Consider the following 22,358-nt stretch of genomic DNA (forward strand, 5'->3'; position numbering starts at 1 on the left):
CTAACCTAAAATCGGCCAGGGGTCGTTAATTATGGTTTACCCAAAATCAGTATTTCAGTTAGCCTTAATTAACTTTTGGTGTGGCAAAATCTCTTGACCTGTTCGTAGGTCTCAATTTCCCACTTTTGGTGTGGCAAAACCTCTTGACCTGTTTAAAGGTCTCAATTTCCCACTTTTGCGTGAGCTGTATCCTCGGTCAAAACTTCTTGACTCAGCCTCAGTTTAGAAAATCTCTTGACCTGTTTAAGGGTCTCAATTTCTTGGTCGAGGACCTCTTGCCTCAGGTTATGCCTTAAATCTCTTGATCTCGCACCATAGAAAACAGTCTCAGCCAGTATAGTTTACTCACTCTTATACCAAAAGGAAAATATTTTAGCCCAAAAGAAAATATTTTAGCCGTCTCTTACCAGAGATATTTTGGGTTGCCACGGGTTAGCTTTCATTCAATTCCAGTGGAGTTTCTCCTGGCCCTGATAGCGGTCGGCCCCTCTCTCTAAAGCTTACGAGGTAGAGCTGGAACTGCTCAGTCCAGGGTGATCAATCACCGTCCGCTCTCAGGTCCAGAAGGCACTCCCAAGGAATCCCACTGTTCTGACACCAAATTGTTGTGGCAAAAATCCTGTTAAACATCATCACTGCATAAGAGACACTCAGAGGAGTCAAATTAATAAAAAGAAAAGTATTTATTCTTGCAAGAATAGGTTCAGTCTAGTACACAGAAGTTACGCTGTGCAAGAGAGTGACACCCCACAGGAAGATATGAGACAGCCTTTATACTCTTTTCAAGGTTCCTCCTCACCCGCTGTACCTTTCACCCACCCAGATAAGGTCCTTACGGCTGTTCAGTTTCTATTTAAAGACACAAACTGGTACTGAAATAAACTGGAAAAAACTGACCGTCCCCAAGATTAGAGGTCCTGTCCCATATGTTCCTGAAACGTCACGCACAAGCACGTACACACATATACGTTTATACATTGAATAGGTTCTTTCTCTTCTGATACCTGTTTGGGATCAATGACTATTAAAATTTCTACTACAGACACTTATCAATTAAATGGTCCGGGTTCCCGCAACTCCAGCAAGCCGGCCCAGACCTCACCGCCGCCCTAGTGGCAGGAAGTGGGCCAAGTGATTGGCATGGAGAGAGGGGGGGGGGATGAAGGGGTGGCCTCAGCACCAGGGGTGGCCTCAGCACCAGCGGTGGCGAACCCCGTGCCCCTGGGCTGAGCTCATGGGCCCCCTGACTGGTCCGGCGCTGTCCCACCCTGGGACCTAGGGAGCTGGATAGGTAGAGGGGAGGAGGTAGAAGCAGAGGAAGAGGGAGAAGAAAAAGAGGAAGGGAGAGAGACATTAGGGAGGGTTTCACCGACCCTGGAGCACGCCACCAGCTGATCCTCCGCCAGTTGGATGGCCGAGTCCAGCGACGTCGGCCGGTGGCACTGGACCCACTCCGCAGTCTTCTTCGGCAGACGGGCGATGAACTGCTCCAGCACCACACGGTCGATGATCTTCTCGACGTCGCTTTCCTGAGCCAACAACAACTCGCGGCAGGAGTCCTGGAGCTGTTGAGCCATCACAAAGGGCCGGCGGTGTTGCTCTGGGCTCTGGCCGACCAGCTGCAGGATGGCCCTCTTGAGGTCGTCAAAGACCAGGGGGTTGTTGGGCGACTGCCTGCGCCTCCCCGGACAGCAGTGGGATGAGGCGCACCAGCAATTGCTCTTTCGACCACCCACCTGCCTCTGCTGACTTTTCAAAAAGGTCCAGGGAAGACCTCCGGGTCATCCTAAAGGACCCATTTGGTTCATCGACAGGTGGGGGAGCTCAACCGGTGGCGGTGTGGCTTCTGTCCGAACCTCCCGGTCCATCCAGCTCCGGAACCTCTCACAGCCCTCTTACTGGCCCTGGACAAGCACCTGGAAACGCCTTTGCTGGTCGGTCCTCATCTACATTAGAGCTTGGTGATGCTCCTGGTGGAGGACCGCAAGGGATGCGATGACGTCCGCAATTGACGAAGCTAGCGGGTTTTGCATGCTGGTGGCGGCTTCCGTCTTCCTCGCCAGGTTTCAGCACCAGTGTAACAGAGTTCAAGATGTAGGGAAGGAAGAAGACAGGGTCGGCTAACAAAGTCAGTGGGTGTTTTATTGAAACTCAAAGATAACAAACAAACAAGCGCCCACAGCGCTGAGGCATATAACTCGGTAAACTGCAATCAGTGCTGCTCCAATTCGTTCTGGCACCCTCTCTGGGCTTTCTCCTTGGCACAGTCTCTCTATAGACACTCTCTCGACGTTTTTTTGGACCCACACGTTCACCCACACAATCTCCGCGTCTCTCTCATCTTGGCCTTGTTTCCCATCGGCTTTTATCCAGTCTCTCTAAGCCAATTACTGAAACAAGACACAGGTGTTTGTCATTCACACTTAACCGACTTACGCCGCACCTGTCTCCCGATCCTCTCTCCCGTCACAGACTTCGCTAAACCACGCCCCCCTTGCCACAGGCAACTATTAAATACACTAAGTTTCATCACGCTAGCATATGTGGAAGTATTTACTGTAAACCATGTGCGATACAACTAACCCCGCGTTAGTTTGTGTCCTGCTCACCCCTACTATGCAAATGTATTATAAGTGGTTTTAATTATTTTTGTAATTTAATCACCAGTTTGGATTCTGTGTCCTAACAAATACAGCTTCTGATGTTTGGCTCTTTAATTGCATTTCACGCTTATATTTCAGTATGTTCTCATCTTTTCAGGGTTTATGTTGTCCTTCTGGTCCACCTGGGCCTCCTGGGCCTCCTGGGCCCCCAGGGCCAGACTGGGGAATTGGATCAGAAATAGAGTCCACTGAAATTGGCCCCACTGGTCCTCCTGGACAAAATGGGTCCACTGGGCATCCTGTAAGAAATCCTCCCCTCATGAATCCCATGCATTTTAAAACCTTTTTTAGAATTTTGTTTAAGTTGCTGTTTATTCTATTTTTTATGACTCAGGGGCCCCCAGGTCGACCTGGAAAACCTGGTCCTCCTGGTCCCCCAGGCCAAAAGGTAAAATAAATATTACAATTATTTTCCATAAGCCTAATAGTAAAATTAAAGACAGCAACTTATTTTTTCTTCTCTCTTTCTTTTAGGGAGACTGTGGTGATCTTGGCTTGCCTGGAGCTGCAGGGGAAAGGGTAAAACAAGTGATGCTAACATATTTAATGAATTGGATTTTAAGATTTGATCACAGAATACTGAAATATGACATATACAATCAGACATTCACATATGTCAGAAGCCTTTTCCATTGGGAAGTAAATCTACAGTATGTTTTTCTCCCTTTAGCAAAGCTCCTCCTCTGCTTTCTCTTTTTTCTCCAATTGGTTTCCTTCCTGGGAGACTAGTGGGACACAGGTATCTTAAAGTCATGCATGACTACAAACTAACTGCACTGGGTGTGGTGTCATAAGAACTTTACTAATGAATTAAAGTGCTATTCTTTAAGTCATTAGCTCACTAAAGACAACTTTTCAAATATTTTTTTAGTGAGTCCGAGTGAATCAAACATTTCAGACTTACATTTTTGTTTGACTCTGTTCTTATCTCTTATTGTGTGAGGCTTGTTTGTCCTTACCATGCATTATCACAACACTGAGAGAAAAATGAGTTTTTAAAAGCTTTGCTTAAATGTGTGCTATAAATAAACAGTGCTCATAAACAGCTGTTAGAACAGTATTCTCTACTGAAACGAAGTGGAGGCTTGGACCCAGAAACAATATTCGATAAGTCATGACTTTCATCTCTATACGCGCGTGATGACTCCGATCTTCAACCAGATTAACTGTTTAATATAATGTTTCGATCCAATCTGACTTCTGACCTGTAATGCTGCCTGAATCATAATCATACACTGTTTGTTCGTTTGTTTTTCTGTTTTTCTCTATTCTGTCACCTGATGGAGTTTTGTTTCCTTGCCACTGTTGCATTTTCGCCCTTTTTTTGCTTTTTCACCTTTTTCATCTTTTTCGCCTTGTCTTCGCCTTTGTCGCCATTGGCTTTTGACTTGCTTAGTTGGGGACATTTCATTTTATATTTAACAATATTATTACAACATCATTTTCCTGAAACAATCTGTATTGTAAAAAGCGCTAAATAAATAAAGGTGACTTGACTTAACAAGAGGATATGAGGATCTATACATCACGGTGTCATGCGTTGCTTCAGTGCAGTGAACGACACATTGATCCAATAATCCAGATCAAGAATACTCAGGACAGCTAGCAACAATGTAAAACTCAGACATCACCGAACAAATAATGGACAGAACTCAAGGTTTAACTACTCTGAGAGGGTAATCGACTGAACAGAAACAGGTGCGTGGAACTAATTAACAACCAAGGTAACTAACAAGAGAACACAAGCAGGCAAAACAGGGATAGAACTCAGTGAAAACAAAACCAAACTGAACATGCATGTAACACAGGTTCTGTTGTACACAAGGACATTGCCTGGCATATTACCTATCAAGAACCAAGTTTCATGACTGAACTTCAAGTCAATTGACTCCCTTTTTAAGAACACTTTTGTACAAGCTGCAGTCATAAATCCTCCTACCCCCTTCTCTGCAGGGTCCACAGGGTTCATCAGGGATCCTAGGGCAGGAAGGTCTGGCTGGGCTGCCTGGGCCCATTGGACCTCAAGGACCCCCAGGGCTCCCTGGCCCCCCTGGACCTGTATTCCGATTTACTGTAAGTTACTTAATTTTTGAAGTTCAGCACCATTAAACTTATAATAAGGGATGTGCAGTCACAGAGGACTTTGTGCCACCTGGGGGCTTAACACATGATCTGCCAAATCCAATGTTTGTGTTTTTTCAGACTGAAGGGAAAGAAAAAGAAGTTGCTCTTCAATACATTCCAGGAGTCATGGGCCCACCAGGTCCACAGGTAACTGTGAACTGCTGTTATATTATCACCACAGCACCACAGTATATATCCCAGCTTATACCTGTTTATTCTTTTTATTTTTTTCTCTGAATGGGGCCTCAGGGGATACCTGGACTACCGGTGAGATTTTGACAGTTGATAATGTGAAATCCATGTTGCCAAATTATAATCAGGACCAAAGTCAGTACTCTTTAAACTCTGCAGGGCACACCTGGTTTCCCAGGTATTCCAGGCCAGAAAGGCGATGAAGGTCAAAGAGGACGAGAGGGAATCCCAGGGTTAGATGGCTTTCCAGGAAAAATAGTGAGTGAAAGTTGACTAGCTTGAAGATCAGCTTTTAATGTCAAAATTGTAACTTTAAAAAAAAAAACTATTTTACAGGGGCTAAAGGGGGAAAGAGGATGGAAAGGTGACAATGTGAGTGTTATTTTCTAAATTAATAATGATTTGAGGACACTTTGTAATGCTAGGTATAGAATCTCTATTGCTGTTTTTCTCATCTCTCAGCCACAGAGGTGTTCAACAGTCGTATCCAGTTTAACACTGCAAATTTTCTGAGTATCTAGGCAACAAGTGTATGTTAATAATATCTATATTCATCTTTAGGGTGATCCTGGTCGTGTGGCAGGGCCTCCAGGACCGCCAGGGCCGCCAGGTCCTCCAGGACAAATGATCTATATTAATGGCAGTGTAAGTGTTATCATAAAGGTAAACCCTTTATGATAACAGGACTTTGTATAGGACTTTGTATAACTTTGTATAACAAACACTCTACAAAACACTTTACTAATCCTTCACAACTTTGCAGTTCTGATGCTAAATTACCTAAATTACATTTAATTTCAGGAGGAAAAATATGGAATTCCTGGACCACAGGTGAAAGGCATTAATAAATATGAATTATAATAGCTCTTCCATAACATGAAGTTCAATATTGAATGTCCCATGTAATTCTGATTTGCTATTTACATATATTTACTGTATTTTATTGCAAGCCTGATCTAATGAAAGTGCGTATCTATACAACGAATGTTATTTCTCGTGCCATTTATACGCCAAAAATAGTTTTTGCATGCATATGCTACGCAGTTTTCGCGTGCATATGATACGCACTTTATGGCATGTAATACGCACACACTCCCCACCCTAATCCTACCCAAGGGGTTTTCAGTGCGTAGCATATGCACGCTAAAAACATTTTTGGCGTATAATTGGCACGAGAAATAACATTTGTGGTATAGATACACACTTTCATGAGATTGTGTTGATATTGCATATGGAATCACACTCCAAGCATTGTGTTCTTGTCCTTATTTTATTAGGGAGAACCTGGTATAGCTGGTCAGGCAGGATTTCCTGTAAGTTTTTTAATGACTAACTTGCAATTTAGTTAGTAAGTCTAGTAAGCTGTGTGCTGTAAAATAAGTGTTTGGTAAATCACTTGTATTTTAGATTTTGGATAACATCCATATCTACCACAGCTGGTGTTATTATCCTTACTTAGACTAATTTGTCTTATTCTAACGGTTATAAAATTTAAAATTTCACAATTAAAGGTGTGGATTACTTTGGGCAAGCTTTGAAAATAAAAAGTCAGTAGGGCCAAACTGAAACTTTCTGTGAGAAGGGAGAATATTAACTTTCTCTGTTTTATATTATGTTTTATATTAACTGTTTTTTATGTTTTTAAAGGGACCAATGGGTCCAAAAGGTGATCGGGGGGAACCTGGGCTACCAGGAGACTCTAGCAAGGTAATCTGTTTTCCCTTTCAGTCCGAACATACAACATGAAGTAATAGAACACTACAGGGTTTCAGAAATTACAATGTGCAAATACTGAGCTTGTTTGAATAAAAAAGAAATTGTTTGTTTGAAAAAAAAAAATGTCTTGATTGCATCGGGAAGCACGTGTGAAATCAGTCCAATGGCGCATAGGTGGGTGACGTCAGGGTAGGAAGCTATAAAGCACACCCAGACCAAACATTGTAAGCTTCAGATAGGCCGAAGCAAGTCAATCACAGGCATGGCAGAAGTATGACAGGGTGACGCAGCATCTTGCTCCCACTTCAGGGAACCAAGGTTACAGTCGTAACCGAGGCGTTACCTTTCAAGGGAACTCGCGCTGCGTCGAGATTGATGCTATGGGAACGTCTATACCAACGCTGCCATAGTGACCAGTGCCTATATTGTGTGAAATCAGGCGAGCACAACAAAGACAGAATCAACTGGGACCCAGGGGTGAAGCCCAAATCTAGATTGTAAACCTGACGAATGTGTGGGGAAAGGACCAGGGGCCTCATTTATAAAACTTTGCGTAGGATTTGCGTCAGAAGTGGCGTACGAATGAAACATAGGACGTGCGTACGCACAGAAATATTCGGATTTATAAAACCGTGCGCACGCACATCCTACGCATTTTCCCTTAATAAATCACAACCAATTCAAAATATAGCGCAGCTTTTACGGCTTCATGTCACGCCCATAGTTGCCCATAAATAGTCCGTGAAACGCCCAGAAGTTAATATTCATCGATTGCGAAAGCATGGTGAACACAGAGAGGAAATCAAAAAAACGTAACTTCACTCAATGTGAATTAGAAGTTATCGTGGCGAAGTGGAAAAGAGGAGAAAAATGTTGTTTGGAGGGCACAGTGTGGGCATTACTAATGCCAAAAAGGCACTTGAGTGGCAAATGGTTGCAGACGCCGTAAATGCTGTAGCCTCAGAACATCGGACTGTGGCCGAAATAAAAAAGAAATGGTCGGACATTTGCCTCATAGCCAGCAAGTCTTTTGCTGTCTGAAGATGCGTTCACTCCGAATCCTTCCATTTTCCACATCTTCTAAGAGCGCAAGATCAGCCATTGTGCGTCATTACGCATTGTGATGGGGCATTTTATTTCCATCCATTTAATTGCATCCATTTAATTTTAATAGATTAAAATTGCGGTTATAATCTACTTGGAAATGGGAAATAGTTCAGCGCAAATGTAATTTCTAGCAGTTTTTCTGAATGTTTGAGACATACGTCATACGTTATTTTATCTAAAATAAAACAAACTAATGGCATATGCATGAATACCATAATTCCGTAGCTGATGAAGACATTTTTACTAAAACAACTTTCCCCAGTGTACAAATAATCTATCTATCTATCTATCTATCTATCTATCTATCTATCTATCTATCTATCTATCTATCTATCTATCTATCTATCTATCTCCCTAATTATCTATCTATCTATCTGACTGACTATCTAATTGCTGTCATGATCCCGGTGTTCTCTTCTGTCTCTGTCTCCCTCTTGTGTTCTTTTTGTTTTCTGTATCCATTCTCACCCGCGCTCCCTTCATACACACACACCTCGCTTAGACACACCCACTTACTATCACGCTCATTCATTCTCCACCAGCTGATTGCCATCAGCCTTTCCATTACTCTTTCTCCATTTCCACCTGTTATCACTTTCTTCCTAATTAGCTTTCCTACTTCTAGTTCTCTTTTTCCCCTTCTCTCTGCCAGATTATTGACGATGTTAACGCGTGTTTCAGAGCTTACCTGTTCGCATCTTGTCTTGTCTTGTCCTGTCCTGGTGACGTATGTTTGCAACCTGTGCCCTGCCAGTGCTGGAAATTACTGAAGTCTTTCTCTACCCAGCTTCTCTGTATCTGAGGGCGACAGACGGACCACGAGCCCTGATTTGTGTTTCTGCTGCGGGACACTGAGTATTATTGTGGGATCACTCCTCAGTTTGATTCGACTACAAGAGACTTTCTGTTCTTCTGATTATCTGCTACGAGAGACTTTCTGTTTTTGCTACTCTACGTAGCTTGCATTATTTTCATTAAAGGAACTGTTGTCTCGCAGATTGCATTTGGGTCCTTTTTCCTGAACGTGTCCGTGACAGAATAATCTGGCCAAAGGATGGACCCAGCAACTGACCATTCCGTTCAGTCTGCGGTGGAATTTCAGGGAGCCATGCTGGGCCGCCAACAGAACGAGCTGACCACTACCCGTCGAGCAGTCGAATCCTTGGCGAGTCAACTATCGGATCTCTCAGAGCAGATGCACCATCTACGCTCGGAACCTCCTCCGCGCCTCTCTGGTACCCAAGAACCCAGAATTAATAATCCACCCTGCTACTCTGGCGACCCTTCAGAGTGCCGCTCGTTCCTTACTCAATGCGAGGTGGTTTTCACTTTACAGCCACTCACCTACTCGCTGGACCGCACTCGTATCGCCTACGTTGTTTCTCTTCTCACCGGGAGGGCGCGAGAGTGGGGAACGGCGGTCTGGAATGCCGACTCTGATTGCACCAGCTGTTACTCTACATTTAAGGAGGAGATGACTCGAGTGTTTGACCGGTCTTCACATGGTGTCGAGGCTTCTCGTTTGCTCTCATCTCTCCGTCAGGGTAAACGGTCAGTCCCGGACTTTTCAATTGAATTCCGCACGCTCGCTACAACGTGTGGATGGAATGAGCCAGCGCTTGTTGCTCGATTTATTGAGAGTCTCAACGCAGACATTAACCTGTTAACCGTTTCCAGAGCGTCGGCGCACTGAAGCGTTTTTTTTTTTATTTAGTTCAAATTTACTATCAGATTTAATGTTATACCTTGACAAACTATACATCATTAAAAAGATATAATACTCAAGATTCAGTATTTGACCACTATTGTATTCTGAGAAACTTATAGTGACAGTTATGTCTTAATTTGTGTCAGGAGTTATGAAATGAAAAAATGAGTCGATACCTTTAATATGAATTATGAGCGTCAGCTGGTCCATTCATAAAAAACACTCCAAGCTGTCGTCATGACAGCGATTCGCAAAACATCGTCCCTCAGGGCTTTAGCTCAAAAATGTGCAGACTTGGAGAAATATTGATATATTCTCATAGATTCACATCATATTTCTATAGACAGGAATAATATTTGTTGAATTTATACCCAAATGCGTCGATGTAATCATTATGATCGCTTCTTACTGAGATGTGCTGTGTTTTCAATTCATACCAATAGCCTGAGGGCGCTATATGCACAATAACAGTCCATATATGGATCACGAAGAAGACCCATAGTCATGTGACATTCCAGGACGTCACTGATACAGAAAGTAGCTGACAGAGATCGCTGTAACATGCAGATAAAGATGTTTTGAAGACAATAAACATGATTGCAATGATATTTGAGTTACCTGTGTTCTTCAAGCCATGCCAGGTATTTCATAATAATAGATTATATTTATAATGTAATGCTAATCGATATAGATTTCATCATCGTGCAGAACACTATAAATAATACATTTTCTGTCGGATTTTTTTTTATCTGAAGCCAAATTAGATCACAGAAGATTATTTAAAACACTCGACTTGCGTTATAAAGTAAGTTTGGAGCACAAACATGGTTTTAATCTCATAAATGGTCGTGTATTGATGGTGTGCTAAGCTAACATGCTAGCTAGCCCAGGTGCACCTGCCACCAGCAGTTATTGTTTTATGATTTTTTTCTAAATAGGAATGCTTACTGAAATGTTTCAGTGCATTTGATACCAGTTTCAAATATTTAGTGAGAACTTTGATAAAAGAAATTAGGGTTTGAAACCCTATGAATAGCCTGTGAATAGCCAGTCGTTAGTAGCTACAATGCAGACAAAAGAAATGCATATTTAGAGCCATAACCAGTCTGGAGAGGTGTAAATGTGTGCAGGGAGAGACTGACTCTGAATGGGGCTCGTTTGCACCACAAAATAATAGAGACAATAGACTGATTAGATGACTCAGAAGATGACTAAACATCAGTTTGCATTTTAGAGTCTAATCAAAATAAAGTAATTTGACATGATCTTGAAAAACATTTAACTAAATACAGAGTTTTAGACTTATCATTTTCAGATTTTAAATATAAAATGGTCACACATATGGCTTTAGCTGCAGTGCATTTCTAGATTCCTCCAGGGCCAACTTCAATTTTATTTTTATGAAGATGTTTCATAAAAGTAAATTTCTAATAACTTTACAAAACTTTGAAGCTATTTAAACATTTTTTTTTCATTATGACAATAATTATTTCTACATTTACAATAAACTACTAGGTGTCAGCTTTCAGAAGAGATCATACTTGTGCTTTTAGTGCAAAGGGTTCATGAACTGTATCTGTTTAAGTTTGGGTATGCCATTTCTGGGGATTTTTCAAAAGTGGCCTTGAAGGTTAACAGGTTAAGGACGAGATTCTGTCCCGGGAGGTGCCGACCCATCTTGACTCTCTTATTGACCAAGCTATCCGCATAGACAGACGTTTCGAGCTTCGGCGCCGAGCACGCGGCATGGAGAGGGCTCTGCTCTCCTCACCTCCCGTTTCTTATACCCCTCCTATTAATCCGGTTCCTGAGCCAATGCAGTTGGGGGGAATTCGGATCACTGCTGCTGAACGTGAGCGACGCATCTTAAACCGACTTTGCCTTTACTGTGGATCTGCCGGTCACTTCGCTACCACATGCAAAGTAAAAGCCAACGCTCGTCAGTAAGGAGAGGGCTTCTGGCGAGCGCTACTGTTTGTGTCCCTCCGCCAAGTTCACGCACTTCTTTCCCTGCCACTCTCCAATGGTCCGGCTCTTCTGTAACCTGTCAGGCCCTTATCGACTCGGGAGCGGAGGCCAGTTTTTTAGACGAGACTTGGGCTCTTGAACAGGGCATTCCTTTAGTTGATTTGAATGACAGTACTCCTGTTTTTGCCCTTGATGGTAGCGAGCTTGAAAGAGTCAGCCGTACTACCATTCCGGTGAGTCTCACGCTTTCTGGCAACCACAGGGAGACTATTACCTTTTTTATTTTTCACTCGCCCTACACTCCCATTGTTTTGGGCCATCCCTGGCTCGTTGAACACAGTCCACATATTGATTGGGGCAAGGGGTCCATTCTCTCGTGGAGATTGTCTTGTCATGTTAAGTGTTTAGTGTCTGCTGTTCCCCCTGTCTCTTCTGTTTCTGTGTTTCAGGAGGATCCTGGTGATCTGTCGGGGGTTCCGGAGGAGTATCTCGATTTGAGGGCGGTTTTTAGTCGATCACGTGCCGCTTCTCTTCCTCCCCATCGCCCGTACGACTGTTGTATCGACCTCCAACCTGGCACGACTCCGCCGCGGGGCAGGCTGTATTCATTGTCCGCGCCCGAGCGCGAAGCCATGGAGAAATATCTCTCAGAGTCCCTCGCTGCAGGTACAATTGTTTCGTCGTCCTCTCCCGCGGGCGCAGGTTTCTTTTTTGTAAAGAAGAAAGACGGCTCTTTGCGCCCTTGTATAGATTATCGTGGGCTAAATGACATAACGGTCAAGAACCGCTACCCTCTTCCCCTTATGTCATCAGCTTTCGAGATCCTTCAGGGGGCAAAGATTTTCACTACACTGGATCTGCGGAACGCGTATCATTTGGTGCGTATACGAGAGGGAGATGAATGGAAAACCGCGTTTAACACCCCCCTCGGGCTTTTTGAATATAAGGTTTTACCGTTCGGCCTCGTCAATGCCCCTTCAGTCTTTCAAGCCCTAGTAAATGATGTTTTGAGAGACATGTTGAATGTCTTTGTTTTTGTCTATCTAGATGACATATTAATTTTCTCCCCATCTCTCCAGGTTCACGTTCAACACGTACGTCGTGTACTCCAACGTTTGTTGGAGAATCGCCTTTTTGTTAAGGCCGAGAAATGTACCTTTCATGCCAAGTCGGTCACTTTTTTAGGGTCCGTAATTTCTGCTGACGGAGTCAGCATGGACCTCGCTAAGGTTCAGGCTGTCACCGATTGGCCGGTTCCCGACTCACGAGTCGCTTTACAGCGCTTTTTGGGTTTTGCGAATTTTTATCGGAGGTTTATCCGCAACTTTAGTCAAGTCGCCGCTCCTCTCACCGCTCTCACGTCTGTCAAGTCCCGTTTTGAATGGTCGCACTCAGCCCAGTCCGCTTTCGATTGTTTAAAGACCTTGTTTACGTCTGCTCCTATTCTAGTTACTCCCGATCCCTCCAGACAATTCATCGTGGAGGTCGACGCGTCAGAGGTGGGCGTTGGGGCCATTCTGTCGCAACGGTCATCTTCTGATGATAAGGTTCACCCGTGCGCTTTCTACTCTCACCGTCTTTCTCCTCCCGAGCGAAATTATGACGTCGGTAATCGAGAACTTCTGGCCATTCGTTTAGCCTTGGGGGAGTGGCGTCATTGGCTCGAGGGCTCTCCTGTTCCATTCGTGGTCTGGACCGATCATAAAAACCTCGAGTACATACGGTCTGCTAAACGACTTAACGCTCGCCAAGCTCGTTGGTCCCTGTTTTTTGATCGCTTTGATTTTTCTATTTCGTATCGCCCTGGTTCCAAGAACCTTAAGCCCGACGCTCTCTCGCGTCAGTTCGATTCCCCCGTGGGAACTCCTGTGAGAAAGGAGATTCTTCCTCAAGGCTGCATCGTTGGTTCTTCCATCTGGGGAATCGAACGCTTGGTTAAACGGGCTTTATCTCGGGTCGTCACTCCTCGCCAATGTCCGCGAGACCTACTCTTTGTTCCTGTCCCCACTCGCTTGGCTGTCATGCAATGGGGTCACTCCTCCAAGTTGTTCGCCCATCCTGGAGTTAGGGGAACCATTGCTGTCATCCGGTAGAGATTCTGGTGGCCTACCCGCGAGCGCGATATCCGTCGATTTGTGGCCGCCTGTTCTATCTGTGCCCAGACTAAGTCTAGTAATTTGCCACCGGCTGGTCTGCTTAGACCCCTGTCTATTCCATCTCGCCCGTGGTCACATATCGCGCTCGACTTCATTACCGGACTACCGGAGTCCAAAGGCAACACTGTAATCCTCACTGTAGTTGATCGCTTTTCTAAAGCCGCTCACTTCATTCCTCTTCCCAAACTCCCATCCGCTAAGGAGACCGCTCAAGCCGTCGTTAGTCATGTTTTCAAGCTTCACGGACTTCCCTCGGATGTCGTGTCTGATCGCGGACCTCAGTTTGCGTCGTTATTTTGGAAGGAGTTTTGCCGTCAGATCGGTGCGTCACCCAGTCTATCTTCTGGTTTTCACCCACAGACCAACGGTCAGGCCGAACGAACTAATCAGATTGTTGGTCGTATTCTCCGCAGTCTCGCATTTCGTAATCCTTCCTCGTGGGCTGATCAACTTCCGTGGGCCGAATATGCCTATAATTCTTCTCCGTCCTCCGCCACCGGCTTATCTCCGTTTCACGGAAGTCTTGGGTACCAGCCACCTCTGTTTCCTTCTCAGGAGGCGGAGACTAATGTTCCGTCTGTCGCGGCGTTTATTCGGCGTTGTAAAAGAACCTGGAGAGGGGTGAGGTCTGCTCTATGCCATACTCGTTCTCTCACTCGCCGTGCCGCTAATCGTTATCGTATTAAGAGTCCGAGATACATCTGCGGTCAAAGGGTTTGGCTTTCCTCTTGCAATCTTCCTTTACGATTCGCGTCCCGCAAGTTGGCCCCTAAATTTATTGGGCCATATTCTATCTCTAAGATAATCAGTCCTGTCGCGGTTAGACTTAGATTGCCTCCTAACCTCCGGCGCGTCCATCCAGTGTTTCATGTTTCGTGCGTCAAGCCCGTCGTCCGCCCCCCACCTCGCCAGGCTTCCCCTCCTGCTCAGGTGGAGGAAGGTCCTGTATATCGCGTACGTAAGTTACTTGATGTCCGTCCGCGAGGTCGTGGTCACCAGTACCTTGTCGACTGGGAGGGATACGGGCCGGAGGAGAGAAGCTGGATTCTTTCACGGAACGTCTTGGACCGCTCGCTTATCGAGGACTTCTACCGCACTCGCCAGCCTCTACCCTCGGGAGCGCCAGGGGGCGCTCGTTGAGGAGGGGGTACTGTCATGATCCCGGTGTTCTCTTCTGTCTCTGTCTCCCTCTTGTGTTCTTTTTGTTTTCTGTATCCATTCTCACCCGCGCTCCCTTCATACACACACACCTCGCTTAGACACACCCACTTACTATCACGCTCATTCATTCTCCACCAGCTGATTGCCATCAGCCTTTCCATTACTCTTTCTCCATTTCCACCTGTTATCACTTTCTTCCTAATTAGCTTTCCTACTTCTAGTTCTCTTTTTCCCCTTCTCTCTGCCAGATTATTGACGATGTTAACGCGTGTTTCAGAGCTTACCTGTTCGCATCTTGTCTTGTCTTGTCCTGTCCTGGTGACGTATGTTTGCAACCTGTGCCCTGCCAGTGCTGGAAATTACTGAAGTCTTTCTCTACCCAGCTTCTCTGTATCTGAGGGCGACAGACGGACCACGAGCCCTGATTTGTGTTTCTGCTGCGGGACGCTGAGTATTATTGTGGGATCACTCCTCAGTTTGATTCGACTACAAGAGACTTTCTGTTCTTCTGATTATCTGCTACGAGAGACTTTCTGTTTTTGCTACTCTACGTAGCTTGCATTATTTTCATTAAAGGAACTGTTGTCTCGCAGATTGCATTTGGGTCCTTTTTCCTGAACGTGTCCGTGACAATTGCATCTATATCTGCTCCGCCAGATGGACACATTGGCGAGAATATCAGTTTTGTACATTATTTCGTTCTGTTTACCATCTTATTTATGAGGATGAATTGTATAACATGCCAATATTATTGCAGAACATATTTCACTTTTCTTTTTGCAAATAGGCCCTATGTGTTAATTTGCATTTCTGTTGCAGATCGATTAAACGGGTGTTCGTGTAGGCTGTTAATTGTAAGACTTGCTTTGTGAAGCTAAGTTTTATTTATGAGAGGCAGTATTGCCATTTATTTTACACAACGATCTACAGTTTCACACACTTTCACGTGTTTCTTCCATCTGCCGACGGTGTCGCCATTTCTCATTTCACCCGTTTTTGTGCGTACGCCTGGGTCAGAGCTTGCGTGAAGGACCGCACATTTTACCGTCAAGTTTGCTTTTTATAAATACCAATTATTGCGTAGAGAGCGGCGTACGCCTTCTTTTGTGCGTACGCAACGTTTATAAATGAGGCCCCAGGTCTGCCGCATAACACACCTCTTGTAGGCAGGGGTTAAAGTGGGCTGGAACGGTCTGGAACTGTGTTCCGGCACCTCAGATAAATAAATAAATAAATAGATTAATTAATCTCAACGAATCTCGCTGGTCTGAGATGGGCCGACCGACTGACCAACCCCAACCCCCACTGTTCTATTGGGTCGGCAGTCTTAAAAAGATATCAATAGCATGATTAGTTTTAACATTATGTAACCATTGTACATCAACATTAAATATTCGTTCAAAATAACCTACTTGCATTAATGCTGCATATTTATGCCTGAGAATGCTTTGACGCATTTCCACAGTGCATGATGCCTAAGGGAACGTCTGCCAATTCCACCAACTGTGTTAAACATAGCCTATCATTTGTATTATTTAAAATTACTTTTAACATGTAAAAACAAACGTTTTCAAATTCCAAAGCTTGAAGAAGGTTCCTATTGGCAATACTGACCTGGTAGCCTTGAGTAAATTAACTTATCTAAGAAAATAATTCATAAAACATATACATATCAGTTGAGCCTATGTTTACTTTCTTCACAGATGAAAATGAAAAGACTATCAGTCAAAGTTCAGCTGTCAGGTAGGCTATGTGAGAGAAAGGACCCAAATGCGCTGTAGCAACGTAACAGTCTTTAATAAACTTAGGAAGCTGTCCAAAGGCAAAATCAGAAGTAAACAGAAAATTGCAGTCCATAATAAATGTAGAACATAAATAGCCAGCAGAGTGGACTGAAGAAACGAAACGTAAATATTCCTTCTAGGACAGCGTAGCGCAGAAAGAGACAGTGGTCCCGGGAGGAGAACTGCAGGCTTCGGAAACCCAGGGATACCAGAGCATAGAGGATGGATACTGGCGCTGGTCAGTACATCCATACCAACTAATGGCTGAATTTTTGACCCAGTCTGCCCCTGCACTTGCTGTTCTAGCCAGAGCAAGTGGATGTTGCAGTGGAGTTAAAATTCGAAGGTGAAGTAGGCTAATGTCAAATTTCCATATTTGTGGTTGTGATTTATTTCTGTTATAGCTGTCTTCAGCCATTTTGGTGTGTTACATTTGGAGTTATGGACTTCCCATTATGTTTGAATTTACAATATTGTGTTCCATATTGTGGTGTTCAGTAATTTTAACATAGGCTAGTATCGTCATCATATCAGTGTAGATGGACCAAAATAAACCAAAACCTCTTAACCTTCGCCAGTGCGTCGGCGCACTGAAGCGTTTTTTTTTTTTTTTTTTTTTTTTTAAATTTACTATCAGATTTAATGTTATACCTTGACAAACTACATCATTAAAAAGATATAAGACTCAAGATTCAGTATTTGACCACTATTGTATTCCGAGAACTTATAGTGACAGTTATGTCTTAATTTGTGTCAGGAGTTATGAAATGAAAAAATGAGAAGATACCTTTAATATGAATTATGAGCGTCAGCTGGTCCATTCATAAAAAACACTCCGTGCTGTCGTCATGACAGCGATTCACAAAACAACGTCCCTCAGGGCTTTAGCTCAAAAATGTGCAGACTTGGAGAAATATTGATATATTCTCATAGATTCACATCATATTTCTATAGAAAGGAATAATATTTATTGAACTTATACCCAAATGCGTCGATGTAATCATTATGATCGCTTCTTACTGAGATGTGCTGTGTTTTCAATTCATACCAATAGCCTGAGGGCGCTATATGCACAATAATAGTCCATATATGGATCATGAAGAAGACCCATAGTCATGTGACATTCCGAGACGTCACTGAAACAGAAAGTAGCTGACAGAGATCGCTGTAACATGAAGATAGAGATGTTTTGAAGACAATAAACATGATTGCAATGATATTTGAGTTACCTGTGTTCTTCAAGCCATGCCAGGTATTTCATAATAATAGATTATAATTATAATGTAATGCTAATCGATATAGATTTCATCATCGTGCAGAACACTATAAATAATACATTTTCTGTCGGATTTTTTTTTTATCTGAAGCCAAATTAGATCACAAAAGATTATTTAAAACACTCGACTTGCGTTATAAAGTAAGTTTGGAGCACAAACATGGTTTTAATCTCATAAATGGTCGTGTATTGATGGTGTGCTAAGCTAACTTGCTAGCTAGCCCAGGTGCACCTGCCACCAGCAGTTATTGTTTTATGATTTTTTTCTAAATAGGAATGCTTACTGAAATGTTTCAGTGCATTTGATACCAGTTTCAAATATTTAGTGAGAACTTTGATAAAAGAAATTAGGGTTTGAAACCCTACGAATAGCCTGTGAATAGCCAGTCGTTAGTAGCTATAATGCAGACAAGGAATGCATATTTAGAGCCATAACCAGTCTGGAGAGGTGTAAATGTGTGCAGGGGAGACTGACACTGAATGGGGCTCGTTTGCACCACAAAATAATAGAGACAATAGACTGAATAGATGACTCAGAAGATGACTAAACATCAGTTTGCATTTTAGAGTCTAATCAAAATAAAGTAATTTGACATTATCTTGAAAAACATTTAACTAAATACAGAGTTTTAGACGTATCATTTTCAGATTTTAAATATAAAATGGTCACACATATGGCTTTAGCTGCAGTGCATTTCTAGATTGCTCCAGGGCCAACTTCTATTTTATTTTCATGAAGATGTTTCATAAAAATACATTTCTAATAACTTTACAAAACTTTGAAGCTATTTTAAAAAAAAATCATGACAATAATTAATTCTACATTTACAATAAACTACCAGGTGTCAGCTTTCAAATGAGATCATACTTGTGCTTTTAGTGCAAATGGTTCATGAACTGTATCTGTTTCAGTTTGGGTATGTCATTTCTGGGGATTTTTCAAAAGTGGGCTTGCAGCTTAACAGGTTAAAATATCAAGTACATAAGTATTGTGATACTTCCCACAGTGACACTCTTGTCCCAAAAAGTATCGTTAGTTTGCTCAGACTGAATGAGGTCTCAAATGACAGATTGTCTGATTTAGGTTCCTGCATTAATCCGAAGTTTCTATGAAATTCTGCTTCTTGATTAGTCTGAAAGATTCATTTGGGTCTGGTTCATTCTCAAATCCTACATATGTTTGGCAGAAGTTCCCACGCTGCCAAAAAATCTACTAAGGAAACCAGTCTCTGGATAAACCAGTGCTCTGTTACTCAAGCAACCAATCCGGTGTCCTGAAGCGGTGAACCGGCATGGAACAGCTGAACTGATTGCTCTGAGACCCTCTTCAGAGGGTGGGATATGGGCTGAGATATGGATACCGGAGACCACTGCGCCCCGAAGCACACGAGGTGTCGAGGTTGGCAGAATGGCCCACTGAGGGCACCGGAGGGAAATGGGCACCGTACAATGAGGTGTTAACCACTCCCCCCCCACCACCCCCCAGAAGAGTGGACTGCCCTCAGAGGTCTGCCACCATTGGCGTCAGGACCCTTGGCCGAAGCCTTTTTTCGAGATAATGATGGTCCTCAGATTTGTCTTACCCCAAGACAACTTTGGCTGAGACTACTAAAGGAACCAGAATCTCGAGACTGGTCTCTAGCACAGCTCGAGAAGCCAATCCGGTGCCCTGAAACAGATGACCGGCAGGAACAACCCCTCTATAATGCACTCGCATATGCGACTAAATCTTCAATTTGGGCAACTAAATAATATCTATCATTAGCCATTGGCTAATATATTCTTAGATTTTACTCGCCAGTGTGTGTGTTAGAGGCTAAGTATAAGTTTAGCATAGATATATTTTCGCTCGCTGAACACTGACCAAGCGCTTGAGAGTTTCAAGTCATCAATCAATCTATAATTTCAATTAAATTCAATGGATGTGCAGCATATCTGTATTTGATGTACCGTAAACTTACCGTAAACTTACCGAGTCTTACATACCACACAGAATTGACACGCTACATGTAAACGATATTCTTTGTTGTATTTTCCTGACAAAATAACGGAGATCATTTGGAATTATTCAGCTTTTAAGAACAAGCAGAAAATATGCCGGTTTCTCCGGGAGTGGACGTAACTAATGGGCAAACGGCAATCTTATTGGCTGGCACTCATCCCTGTTCTGATTTCAGCAAAACAGTTTGAGTGAACGCTGACAACGTGATTAATAGTCATGAACCCTTCTGCTTATCAATCCTTAGTATGTTGTATATTGTTATTATTAGTATTAGAATTATTAGTATTATTATCTTTTAATAATAATTACTATATCTACTATTATTTTTTATTTTTTTACAGAAACACTGAATGACAAACAATATCTTAAGCACCACCACCAGTCCTAAATTCAGTTAAAATGACAAATATCTATTCTTACATGGTGACCCAGTTTTAGTTCTATTTACTAAAGTAATATCATTAAATAGTCCTCGATTATCATAATCATAATATAATGCTTGATTGACTGATGTTAAGAGTGTACGTTCAGATATTTAAAAAGCTGTGTCATTTTACCAAGATAAGCTGATTTGGTGGAATCATATTCCAATGTGTAACAGAATACACATTGTTTCAAAGCAGCTTTACAGCTTTAAATTGCATATGCAATATGCTTTAAATTGCACAAGCACTTTACAAATAAATTTGACTTGAATGTTATGCCTGTTATATATATATATATATATATATATATATATATATATATATATATATATATATATATATATATATAAATAAAATAGTACATTAGTCTAGCGAGTAACCAAAAAAATTACTAGCCAATGGTGATTCTATTGCCAAGGTGTGCGTAGAGGGTTAAGGAAACAACCGAACTGACCCCTCCTAAATCCCTCCTCCTGTGAGTCAGACACTGAGACTATAACTCGCTGGAGACCGCTGCGCCCTAAAGCATAAAAGTTGGTGGGTTTTGCAGAACGGCCCCTGAGGGCTCGAAGGGAGATGGGCCCCGTATAATGAGGTGTTATCCATTTCCCCCCAGGAATTTCACCATTTATTTTCTCAGAATTAAATGCAGCCAAAGATCAACCAGACAATTAAACACGGTCCGGATGAAATGATGAATAGTATATTAATACAGACATCTTACAGATATCGAATTTTTAGACAATTAATGTAGTTACTCTCTGTTTTAGGCCAAGTCAGGACTTCCAGGACCAGAGGGACCTGTGGTGAGTCTTGCTGAGCATTTTTTTTTTTTTTTTACCTGCACAATGATATTATAGATATGCTGATATATTTTCACCCATTAGGGACCAGTGGGGCCACCTGGACCAAAAGGTGAAATAGGATTACCAGGCAGATCAGTGAGTATCTTTCATGCTGAATCAAAATCAACTACATTTTCTGCAATTTTACATTTTCTGAAAAACATTTTTGAAAGAGCAATATTAATTAACTACATGAACTTATTATAGGGTTAGGATTAGGGAATGATTTAGGGTTAGTTGCATGTGATTATGCGTAATTTAGAGTTATTATTATAGTAATTACATTGTTACGACTCCTCCAATCTAATCTAAGGGCAAGAGGAGTAACATTAAATAAAAATTTGAAAAACTGTGGAAATGATAGTGTGTGTCAAGAAACGATGAGCGAAACCAAACTGCCAGTGAAAATAATAATATTTATTATACAAAAAGAAAAATATAAGGAACAGCGAATGAATCATAAAGTAAAATAAGAACAATAAGGAAGCCAACAGCTCCCTGCAATGTAAACAATTATATAAACAAAAACAGCAAGAATAAGTAATAAATAAAATCAAAGAAAATAAGCAACAAGTTACCCTTAAGGAAAAGGGGACTATGGTGACGCCAAAATAAATAAAGAAACAAAAAGAAAACAATTCTAACTAAATTCAACCCTCTTACCTAGCATTGAAAAGGAAAGAAAATAATTGTTTCTTCAGCGCCGAGCGCCGTGTTCTTCCCTACTCTAGCTCACAAAAACAAAAACATACAAAAGGTGGCGTTCACCTCTTACCTGATGTTTCTATACAAGGGTTAGTCTACATGTTTGTACAATGGAAGTCGTACGACATCCTTCCCTATCCCCCAGTCCTTGGAGCAACGGGTAACAAAAGAGCACCAGCTCTACACAAGTCGAAATCAAAACGTCATCCCAAAGTAATCAAACAAAGTAACAAAACAACTTGAGAAACACAACTAACGTAAACAAATTAACAAAGCAAACGAGTCCCAAACGAAAACTAAAACAAATCACAATGCCACCAAAAGAACCGGAAACCAAAACGGGACTTTCGTCAGTCTGTTTCCAGCGCCTTTTTAAACTGGTAGTTTGGACGTCTCAGACAGCGGATAAGTCCACGTCACATCCCTTGACGATGATTGACAGTTTCCTGGACCAATCAGAAAGGGGAGAAGGATGACCTAAGAAACTGATAGCGAGAGAGAGAGAGAGAGAGAAAGAGTGAGAGCG

At 42.5% G+C, this 22,358-nt stretch overlaps 1 protein-coding gene across 1 annotated transcript in view; it reads left to right on the forward strand.

The window, feature by feature from the left end:
• Positions 1-22,358, forward strand: part of col18a1b (collagen type XVIII alpha 1 chain b) — a 160,412-nt gene that overhangs the window by 114,341 nt on the left and 23,713 nt on the right. The window contains exons 12-26 of the mRNA XM_077199910.1: positions 2,761-2,904; positions 2,998-3,051; positions 3,138-3,182; positions 3,334-3,402; positions 4,617-4,736; positions 4,866-4,933; positions 5,027-5,054; positions 5,139-5,237; positions 5,316-5,351; positions 5,541-5,630; positions 5,784-5,810; positions 6,257-6,292; positions 6,627-6,686; positions 21,053-21,088; positions 21,170-21,223. Of these exons, the coding sequence (XP_077056025.1) occupies positions 2,761-2,904; positions 2,998-3,051; positions 3,138-3,182; positions 3,334-3,402; positions 4,617-4,736; positions 4,866-4,933; positions 5,027-5,054; positions 5,139-5,237; positions 5,316-5,351; positions 5,541-5,630; positions 5,784-5,810; positions 6,257-6,292; positions 6,627-6,686; positions 21,053-21,088; positions 21,170-21,223 (966 nt within the window). The remainder of the gene's footprint in view (positions 1-2,760; positions 2,905-2,997; positions 3,052-3,137; positions 3,183-3,333; positions 3,403-4,616; positions 4,737-4,865; positions 4,934-5,026; positions 5,055-5,138; positions 5,238-5,315; positions 5,352-5,540; positions 5,631-5,783; positions 5,811-6,256; positions 6,293-6,626; positions 6,687-21,052; positions 21,089-21,169; positions 21,224-22,358) is intronic.

Source organism: Siphateles boraxobius, unplaced genomic scaffold (genome assembly GCF_051911475.1).
Source record: "Siphateles boraxobius isolate OS27281-9 unplaced genomic scaffold, OSU_SipBor_1 41, whole genome shotgun sequence".
Classification (NCBI taxonomy): Eukaryota; Metazoa; Chordata; class Actinopteri; order Cypriniformes; family Leuciscidae; genus Siphateles; species Siphateles boraxobius.